Source organism: Diceros bicornis, chromosome 11 (genome assembly GCF_020826845.1).
Source record: "Diceros bicornis minor isolate mBicDic1 chromosome 11, mDicBic1.mat.cur, whole genome shotgun sequence".
NCBI classification, from domain to species: Eukaryota; Metazoa; Chordata; class Mammalia; order Perissodactyla; family Rhinocerotidae; genus Diceros; species Diceros bicornis.
The window spans coordinates 52,354,648-52,365,715 of NC_080750.1; the positions used below are offsets into that span (position 1 = coordinate 52,354,648).

General features: G+C 37.2%; 1 protein-coding gene across 3 annotated transcripts in view; it reads left to right on the forward strand.

Moving 5' to 3' along the window:
• KLHL2 (kelch like family member 2) overlaps window positions 1-7,187 on the forward strand; it is a 101,062-nt gene extending 93,875 nt beyond the window's left edge. For all 3 annotated transcript variants that reach the window (XM_058550312.1, XM_058550314.1, XM_058550313.1), the window contains 4 exons: window positions 66-194; window positions 883-1,023; window positions 4,754-4,897; window positions 6,070-7,187. In XM_058550312.1, coding sequence (XP_058406295.1) covers window positions 66-194; window positions 883-1,023; window positions 4,754-4,897; window positions 6,070-6,098 — 443 coding nt within the window. In that variant the 3' untranslated portion in view covers window positions 6,099-7,187. The remainder of the gene's footprint in view (window positions 1-65; window positions 195-882; window positions 1,024-4,753; window positions 4,898-6,069) is intronic.
• Window positions 7,188-11,068: the final 3,881 nt, after the last annotated feature.

An 11,068-nucleotide genomic window follows, 5' to 3' on the forward strand; every position in this document is an offset into this window, starting at 1 on the left:
AGTATTTTCTGACTTGAGAAAATAGCGTTTTATGAATTTGGCTTTCTTTGTGATTCCGTGTATAGGTTTGCTCTATGCCGTAGGGGGTTATGATGGAGCTTCACGTCAGTGTCTCAGCACGGTGGAGTGCTATAATGCTACAGCAAACGAGTGGACCTATATAGCGGAAATGAGCACCAGACGGAGTGGAGCAGGTAAATAGGAAGCTGTTTAGCAATTGAAGCACGAAAACGATGGAAAAGAATTAAATAACTGAAATGACTCATTGGCATCTCCTTATATTATCAGAAAATGTATTATATACTGATTTTAATGACACTTAAATATCTCTTGAATTATACATGTAGTGCTAGTTAGCTGCACTTAAATTTCACTTTGAAAATTTAATTTCTAACTGTTATATTAAACTTTTTCTCTGTTTCATTTAATTATTTATAGTATTTGGCATTCCTTTTAGTTTTTTGTTTTTAGTGCTAATTGGGGAACTTGCTTAATAATGAAGTCTCTTCATATCCATTTCTTACAAATTTTGTGCTTTAATCCTGGTATGCTTTTATCATGAAAGTTGTTTTCAAAAAGATTGTGTTAAAGGACTCCCCTCTCTATATTTCAACTACATATTACTTTTTTTATATTTGAAATGCCTCTTTTTTTAATGGAATATATTTGAAATGTAACACGTGCCTCTTTTTTTAGAATAATGGTTCTTACTGAGATTCTTGTCTGTCAGTTCTGTTCATTTCCATTTCTTAGGTGTATGCTTTAATATCGACTTAATTTTTGAAACTATTATTCATTACAAGTCATTTGAATAAAACCTAATATGTTATAAATTTCTTGTCCCTTTTACTCTACTATAGTTAGGTTTTCTGTGTTTTCTAGGTGTTGGTGTGTTAAACAACTTATTGTATGCTGTAGGGGGTCATGATGGCCCTTTAGTACGAAAAAGTGTTGAAGTGTATGATCCCACCAGCAATGCATGGAGACAGGTTGCAGATATGAACATGTGCAGAAGAAATGCAGGTATCTGTCTAGTTTACGATTATGAAATTTATATTGAATTGTACTTAAAGTTTTACTAGTATCACTGTGTATTTCCACTGTTCTTTTACTGATCTGGGTTACCTAATAGACTAGCTCTTTAAAGGCAGAAATTTATGTAATAATCCTATATAGTGAATGTCTGGCATAGTGTGTGGAATATAGCAGGGTGTTACAACTTGTTATTGTTATTAACTTCAGTTAACTTATAATTTCTACTAGTGGCTACTTTTTGGTAATGAGTATGGAGACTAAATTAGAGGAAGAGCCCTCTTTATTTGATGCTTGAATTCATTCATTCTTACCACAAATGTTTTTGAGTGCCTACCATGTATCACCTATTGGAGATCCCAGTTCTCAGGGAATTTAGTCTAGTTGAGTAAATATTTATACCAGATTAAAAAGCTAGTTGTTTATCTGAATCTGAAAGGGAAGCCTGAATAAGCTAATCCTAATTTATTACAGTTCAGGATTTCTAGAAAATGGAAAAGCTAAAGCAATAACAATAACAAATAATTTTAAGAAAGCAGAGGTCCTAAAGATTAGGTAACTAACTGCTTGAAAAGAAGATCCATGGAAGGGAAATACAAATGGAAAATAGATTCAGGATAGCTAGATAGTCTTTCAGGAAATGCTAGTCTTCTTTAAAATGCCATTATCTTCATGCCATTTCCCATAGTCCACAATACATTCCTGATGATTCTGTACACCATGGGAGATGTTACAAGATGCACCCCCCCACACAATGCTCTTCTTAATTTCTCTTTAATTAAAATGTGATTACTAAGGGAGACTAAGTATATGGGACTACAAGGACTGTCAGCAACAGCAGAATTTATAATTCTACTCGACTTTGCACCTCATACAATCAGTTGTATTTGGTGAGGTACTAAAAAGCTCTCAGCTGTGGATAGTCCGGCGCCATGGTAAGACCCACAGATCTGGGCCCCAAGTAGAATAAGTGCTTGACCCCAGGACATGGTAAGTTAGAAAAGCCACAGTAATATGTGCTTGTGCTTGCCTGGATTAGGAAATTTATTTGCAATTTGAACTTTCATTATTATTTTCCTAAAAATTGAAATAATCTTTTTTCTGGACCTATGTTTTATTATTTTCAAATCAAAATTAGCTCATTACTTCTAGCCAGAAGAATAAGGAGATAATTTGCATATTCAGAGCTATTGTTCTGCTTTTTGGAAAATTTTGTGGGAAAGGGTAGGATTTAGGAAAGAGACTTTTCCTAAGTCTCTGTTGGCACGTTATTTCAGACTTTGATTAGGACAACAGTTAATTGAGCTTTCTTCATTGGTAATTATCAGGAAGAGAAGGAAATATGAAAGCTTAGTCTGTAGTTTGTTTTTCCTTCTCAACAAGTTATGTATATTTATTTTCCATGTAAACAGTGGAATTTGAATAATTTCCTTCTATAATTTACAAGATAATCCTACTGAACACACTACTTTTCAATTATTTATATAAGCTTATAAGAGAGTATTTTAAAATGTCACCCTCCTTCCATATTTCTGATAATCTGAAACTTCTGATAAGATCTATCCAACCCCTTCCTTTTTATAGTCCTAGGACCTCATCCAAGCACCTAAATTGGGAAGAAAGGGTTAAGCTGGCAAAGAGAGGAGGATATGTGTTCAATTTTAAATGAAGAGAGTTGACAACGTCCACACAAAGTTGAAATAGCAAGCAACTTAAAAGTCAGATTTCAAAATTTTTCATAAGTATGATAAGTTATATCAAGAGTGGAGGAAAAATGGAGTAAATTTGAATTAGATTATAAACAGTCTTATAATACTTAGCACATCTGTAATAGGTTCTCGATATGTATCTGATTTGTGATGAATTAAACTGAAAGGACTAGAATCAGCAAACACTGCGGGAAAATTGGTCCTTTTGGCAGAGTAATTTGGCTCCCACCTGCCTAAAAGGAATTTGTTGTTGTGCATCAGTGGATTAATAGAGTTGAAGTCTTTTGAATATATATCTAATATGTATCAAATGGATGTGGGGACTGGCCTCCTTCTCTGCAATGGGATGCCCTCTAGTCTGGGAGCCTCTAGTAGATCTGAGAAAGCTCTTTAGGAAAACATAACCCCCTTACTTATCCCTTCCATGATAGCAGAGCCATTTTGGGCACGGTGTGGGGGTGGTATGCATTCTGTTTCCACACAGTCATTTGTCATCTATCAGTGGAGTAGAATTGAGATCTGCATACTTATACAAGCAGCAGCTTTAGGAAGCTTGTGTGGCAGCGGTATTTGGCTCTTACTTTTCAAGTATTTGAACTACTGTAAAATGGTATGAGTTTGCTGCCTGTGAAGAGACTAGGATAGTAACACAATTGAATTTAAGTAGAGAAGATCCACTCCATTTGCACAGAAGATACTCTTGCTAGTGTACTTTTAAATGCTGTATAGAAGTTTGGTCTCATTATTTTGTTAAAAATCTGCAAGCATCTGTTAATCATGTTAGCAAAACTATCTACAACATTACAGAAATCAGTGTGTGGGCAGTATCCTTCTAGATTCTTTGATGCTCTCTAGTACCAATTTATAATAGCCCTGAACCTTGTTTAAGGATGTTAAATATGCTTTAAAAAATTAAGTTGAATAAAGAGCCTTTAAAAGGTGTTTACCTTTTAACTCAGCAATTTTCTTTCTAAAAATTTATATTAAGAAAATAGTTGCAAAAATATGTAAAAAATTATGCAAGGGGATCCTTGTTCATTGCAACATCGTTGATAAGAGCAAAAGAACTGAAAATAAGGAAATATCCATCAGTAAAAGACAAATAAATTATTGTATTATCATATGCAGACATTAAAAATGATGTAGATCTAGGGGCCGGCCCGGTGGCGCAAGCGGTTGGGTGCGCGCGCTCCGCTGCGGCGGCCCGGGGTTCGCTGGTTCGGATCCCGGGCGCGCACCGACGCACTGCTTGGCAAGCCGTGCTGTGGCGGCGTCCCATATAAAGTGGAGGAAGATGGGCACAGATGTTAGCCCAGGGCCGTCTTCCTCAGCAAAAAAAGAGGAGGATTGGCGGATGTTAGCACAGGGCTGATCTCCTCACACACACACAAAAAAAAATGATGTAGATCTATATTTATTAACTTGGGGAAATGTCCAAGGTATATTATTTGGTGGGAGTGGATGAGTAATAATGTAACATGTATAGTATGAGCTTCTTTGGGATTGAAAAAAGAAATGTCTGAGTATAAATAATATTGTTCTCCCCTTTTAAAGGAGATAAAAGAATTAACTATTCAGTGTAATAATTAAAATTCAGAATCTACTGAATATACTTCTACTAATATATATTTTTTTTCCTTAGGATTCCCTAGGAAGCTGACTTGGGGAGAGTTACTAAACTTCTTTGACCTTTAATTTTCTTTTTTCTTCCTTTTTTTTTTTAAATAAAATGAGGATTAAAATAGTTTCTAATCTATAAGAAAGGTTATTATGAAGATTAAATGAAATAATGCATCTATTAAGCAACTACTGCATAAGTGATGTAAGTAGGAGCTTAGAAGTGGTATTAGACTCACATATAAAAGGAATTATTTCTATGTTCACCATCTTCTCTTTTCGCTCCATTTCAAGGAAATAAACATCTCTGGATCACCTCTGCAAACATGTATAGGGATGTTCATATTCATCTAAATTTTTTAAATAATTGTTTTCTTTCTGTGATTTTTTTTAAGGAGTTTGTGCAGTTAATGGTCTGTTATATGTAGTTGGAGGGGATGATGGTTCCTGTAATTTGGCATCGGTAGAATATTATAACCCAACAACTGATAAATGGACAGTTGTGTCATCTTGTATGAGCACAGGGAGAAGTTATGCAGGTAATGTGTAATTTTCTTACAGTCTTCTATTATAATACAAAACTTACATCATTATGATTTTTATATTAAGAATATTTTTCTGTTATAAGAAGAAAATCTTTTCTCAAAGTATGTTTTATTTCTTATTCTTAAAATAATTAATTTTGAATGTGTACATTCTGAAAGAAAGCACTAGTATTATCATTCTACAGTCATTTGTATTCAAAATCCCAGATCTTTCCAGTGCAGAGTTGTATAATAAAATTTAATATGGCTCCTATGCAGTGGAGTGAAGTTCAGTTATGTGTCAAGTCCTTAATTACTCAGATATCCAAGAACTATGACCCCTACAACATCTGCCCTGGCAGGGTTCCATGTGATAGTATTATAGTGAGGCTGTGGAGTAATTTTTCTTATTTAAGCATACCACTGCTTGAATTATAAAATATCATTTTTCGTCCATTCTCTTAGAGAAATAGTAATACTCTTTAATAAGTATAATGATGAGTCTTTAAAACTGTGTGTTGTATATTAATTATTCTGATGATAGATCTTTATATTGCTTTAAATATTAGAATGTTAATGAAACATTCTAATATTGATCCAATAGTGGAGAAAAAAGAAGTTTATACTAATTAACCATCACTGTTGTTTATGTATCATCCAAAACAACTAATAAAAGAACTATATACAGTAGAATCCCAGAAGAATGTGACTCAAAATTAGGTGAATTTTTTTAATAGTTTCATTGAGATATAACTGACAGAATAAATAGCATATATTTAAAGTGTACAATTGTATTAATTTTGACTTATGTATATAGTCATGAAACCATCACCACAATCAAGATAATGAATATATCTGTCACTCCCAAAAGTTTCTTTGTGTCCTTTTGAGTATTAAGTGGATTTTGGTATTTCCTGAGTAACAGTATTTTGCCTTAATTATAACTACAAAGAGCAAAAGACTAGTTCTGGATTATATAGTGTGATGTAGTTTTCTTTCATAACTAAACAGAGATTTCACGGTCATTTAGATTAAAATGATAGTAGTACTAAAGTTTAAGAAAGAGATTTTGAAACATCATGATTTGTTCAGTCCCTGTTGCTTGAATAATAAAGAATTCAGTATTTCCTCAGAGATACAGAATGCTGCCTGTGACTTCTGTTTGATTTCTTCATTTGTCTGATCAGGGGTCACGGTTATTGATAAACCATTATGAGCCCGAAGGACACTTTCAGCGTATTTACACATGAGAAACAGGCTTCCACAAGTATTTCTGAAGTGACCCAGAATCTAGCACTTCTCCACTTGTAGCTGCACTTTAAGTCTCAGCAGAAGATACGATCGTCTGCCTTTTTGGCCTCAGATACTGAAGATTATTTTTTGGTAGAAGCACTGTGTAGGCTTTTTCTGCAATGAGCAGCAGCTGACTGAATTTTAATAAGCAACCTGGACTGCAGTACTTATTCTGTAGTCTTTAGACAACAGTTGTTTTCATAAAGACTAGTTCTTATCAACCTTGAATGACTATGGATTATTTTGTGAAGGAGGATAAAGTAATATGTGTTCTTGTAAAATTTAGTTTTATCTTTATTCCTTTTCCTGAAAATCTGTATACACAGGAACTGAAAATCTTTGAACAGGTATTAAAATCTATTTAAGTATACAAACTAGTTGAGGGATAAAACTGTTTGCTTTTATAAAATATCTTTGATTACATGAGTATAATAAATTGTGTGCATATAAATGTGTGTCTATATGCTTTCCTTTAAAGATGTTTGAAAAGATGTTTAAACTTGATTATACTATTTATAATTGGCACAGTACTTTGAATTATGCCAGTACACATTGTAAAACAGAGTTGTATTTTTTGATATTTAACAATGCTTAACACTTAAAATGCCACTTCTGAGGAATGAACATGGTGTAACACACTTGAATACGTGTGATGCCAAACTTTTTTAAATAAAATATAAATTATGCTTATTTATTATTTTCTTTGGTTTAATCTTGGTCATGTTTTGGTGTGTATTTTTAATTTTTTCTTAAAGTAACACTTTGGCATGAATATTAATGCAGGTTTTGATGAATTATAATGAATGTATGGAATTCAATTGAATTTGCATGGTCTTAAGAATTTTTTGTGTGTGTATAAATTTAGCTGCTATTAACAGAAGAGAGAACTTTCTGTGAGTAGCGATGTGTGTTGATCAGATACAATTTTTCCGAGATCTTCAATTAATCTCACTTTAAAAATGACCAAAACATGTCTTTCTTGAATTATCTTTGAATAAAAGTTTGTATATTATTTGTTTCACCTTGTCCTTGATTTTTTATCTATTTAATTTGATATTAAGTTGCCTATGCAATTTTTCTGTTCTTTTGTAAAATTTCCATTTTCTGACTTCACAAATTATTTTTAAATTGTTGCCAAAGTAACCTCTAAGGCAAGTCTGTTAAATCAATAATTGAAGTCACTGAAAATTGTTCTCCAAGAAGTTAGCTCAGCCATCAAGGAGGTCTCCTAAGGATTGGTGAAATTTAACGTTTTTCTATTCCTCTGTCCCTAATATAGGCAAGACACAAGATCAAGATAAAACAGATAGCATTGGACCAAAAAGAAAGTCAAAGAAGAAGTATCTGCTCTAAAGCAACTGAGAAATAAATTATGATTTTGATACCAAATAAAACAAATTGAGGAAATGGAAATGGGCGGATGGGGTGACAGCTGAGGTGCTAGACACGCAAGAGGGAAGCGCAGGAGGTAAAGGGTTATGGTGGCTGTTCCTCAGGAGAGGAATTTAAAAGATTAGCATGAGCTGCTGCCAGAACAGTCGATAATCAAGAGGAAAGAATTATACCTATGATAAAATTTCTATTTGGTTAATATAGAGTATTCACATTTAAACATAGAACCATATTTACCACTTAGTTGAACTTTCCATTATAAGTGGAAATATAAAGAATTTAATCAGAAAAAGAAAAAGCCTATGCTCCTCTTATGAAAACATGAATTCCTGCATGAGTGGGCCCCAAGCACATCCCTTGTCAACAAACGTGTTGGGGGCTAATGACCTTGGAGCACTGCTAGCTGTTTCTGACAGAGGCACCGAGAAAAATGTGTTGTTATCTTTCCTGATCACTTCCAAACACTAATGTTCCATGAAACTCTCCATGAATCTATCAATTAAAGATTTATCTAAAAATTTTTTAAGCTTTTCTTAAAATATAGTCTATTAGGGTAACAAAGTCTTAAAGTACTTCACATGTCAAGTACCTCTTTGTCTTTACTTTTTCTTTGAAGCTTTAATAGCTGTATCATAAAATAGTTTGCCAAGGTTTGTCGGTAGCTGTATTCATAACTATGATTTCAGAGGCTTTGAATATACTCCCCTCTCTCATGCCAGCCTTTGTCTTTCCAGTTCGAAACATCTTGGGTTTTTTTTTTTTTTTTTTAAGGCATATTAAACCGTTCCTGGTTTGTTCTATTATTGTACAAAAAAGAGAGATCAGAAGTTAAGGCAGAGAGGTGTCTTAGAAATCCTGCCAAGGAAACAGCACCAGGTTTGAGCAAAGTTCAAGGCTAGATCCACGTACCTGTGAAGCATTGTGAAGCAACTCTGCTGCCTTGCTTTGCATGGATCTACGCCTACTTGGCTGAAAGCAGTGACGACTAGGGTTAAGGTGGATGGTATATATACTGCCAGGAGACTTTCAGTTCCCTTCCTGTTCGTTATGGACTCTGGCATATGATTTCCTGGTATTTATTAACATCTCTTAGCGATAGTATGAGGACCCAGGTATTTATTATCTCAGTGGCTGATGAGACTTATTTTATCAGCTACAAGGGTAATGTAACATTACACAGCGATGTGCTAATAAGCCTGACTCTTATTTCAGTTTGGTCTTGAACAAATTGCCTCTTACTGACTTTTATGGCTGCCAGTGTCTCATTTTGGACAGGAGTCTACATGGGAGAGTGGAATCACACTTTGAGTCAAGATTCTGGGGTTCTAACCCTGGCTTCACCACTTCAAGGAAAAAGGCAGTGCGATGTGTATTGGAAAGCCCATAGGCATAGGAATCAGATGAGTTTGCATGCCCCTCTCAGCTGCTAGCTGTGACTTGAAACACATTACTTAATCTCTGACCCTTATTTTGTGTTCTCTAAAATGGCAACAGTAGTGCCTATGTCACTTACAGGGTTGTTTGTGGAGTTTGAAAGAAATAGTATATGTTAATATGCTTCAAGTGAAGAGGCCCTCAGTAAATTACTGCTATGGTTGCTGTTCTCAAAACCTCCCATTTCTTCATTGTCGGGAAACGAGTTGAGCTGCCATATCTGTATTTCCTTTCAGCTCTCAATCTCCAAGACTTATAATAATTTGACCCCTCCACATACATACAGCTGCTCTGATTTAGAAAATATATCTACTGTAGTAGGATTCTGAGTTAGAAATAATAACCAACATGTACTGAGCACTTCTGTATTCCAGATACTGTGCAAAGGGCCTTACATCCATGATCTCATTTAATCGTGATAAACTCTTTGATATGTAGGCATTATTATGTACCCATTTTACAGAAGCACTACATAAGACTTTGAGAAGTAACTTATCCAAGAGCACACTGCTAATAAGTGACAAAGCCTGGTAAGTCTGACCCCATAGAGCATGCTCTTACCACTACCTGACAGAGGGCAGCAGGTTTGGGTAGAGTGAAAAGTGGGCTGCAGTGCATTCACACCCACAACCTCGGCCAACTGGAGAGGAAGCTCTGGAGCCGGGCTGGCCAAGCAAAGAAGTCTTAAGTTGGAGTGAGGGGCTGGGCCTTTATAGTCCTGTATCAACCAGTCACCTGACTCAGACTGCCCCCTGGAAAGGGAGCTTGCCCTGGGGAGAGGTGGTGCTCTCTGCCAACACTCAGCAGCTGAAGGCTGGGTAAGTCCTGAAGAAGAGGGCCTGGGTGGTGCCCCACCGCGTGCACTCCAGGACACCACTCACCTTCCTGCACAGGCCTCCTAAAGACAGGGCTCTGATTCTGACCACCCAAGGGACAGATCCCATTTCTTTTCATTTGATGTGACCTCCCTGTTATGATACTTTACAAAGAATGTGGGTGTCAGACACATGGGACAGGAGAGTGAGTAGAGGTCACTGGACCTCACGAGAGACCCCTCTCGAGGGGACTTCCTCAAGCAGGTGGCAACTGAACTGAGGGGTAGAAGAGAAGACGGCTGATTACTTCCTGCAGAAGAGCCAGTTTGAGCATAGCCATGAGACAAACACCAGCATCCCGTTCTCAGCAACTCCCGTATAGAAAGTGCCTTCAACCAGCCCAAATGGTGCCCTTGTGCAAATTTTAAAAAGGCACTCTTCAGCGAAAGCTTCAATTCGTATGGTATTACACCATCTGTACGCACTTTGACACCCCAGTACACAGTATTTTAGTGTTGAGAGAGGGCTGAGATGAGGCTAGAGCTGTTAACAGCTGTTACAAAGTTACGAGTGTGTCAACCCTCCTCCCTCGTCCTCTGCCGGGATCCCGACACCCGGGCGTCCTCTCAGCCCACCTGCTCTGTAGGCCAAGACCTTAACACCCCTGGGGAGCAGCCATCTCCATCTCTTACGTCAAATCGTTTTCTAAACCTTTCTGAGCCTGGGTTTTCTCATCTGCAAAATGGGGATAATGATAACCAACTCTGGATTGTCGCAGGGGCTACACTGCATTTGAAACGCTCCTTCTACATGTAGAGGTTTATTAAAGGATACTTGGGCTGGGGAAACAAAGAAGATCTAAATCCAGGGTAGACCAGAGGAAGGCGGGGCTATCTGTAAACACAAAACAGTCTAAACAGATTTTAAAACATTTAAATTATTCACTTCCTGGTTTTGGCGATACGGTCGCTACACGGTACCCTGGTACCCTCTGCTCAGACGGCGCCCGCGGAAGGCCGCGGGAACAGCTCACGGCCCCGGGAACAGCAGTTGCCAAGGCGACTCCTCGCTCCCGCACGTAGCGGCCGTCCGCGCCCGCCCCCTCACGCCGTCACGCGCCCTCGTGCTGCCCCGCCTCCGGGAGCGCGGCGGCGCGGGCCACTGGCTGGAAGCCTCGGTCTCACTATCCTCACTCCATCCGCGGAGCCAATCGTTGGCACCGCCAGGGATTCGTAGGCGTGAGTCACACGAT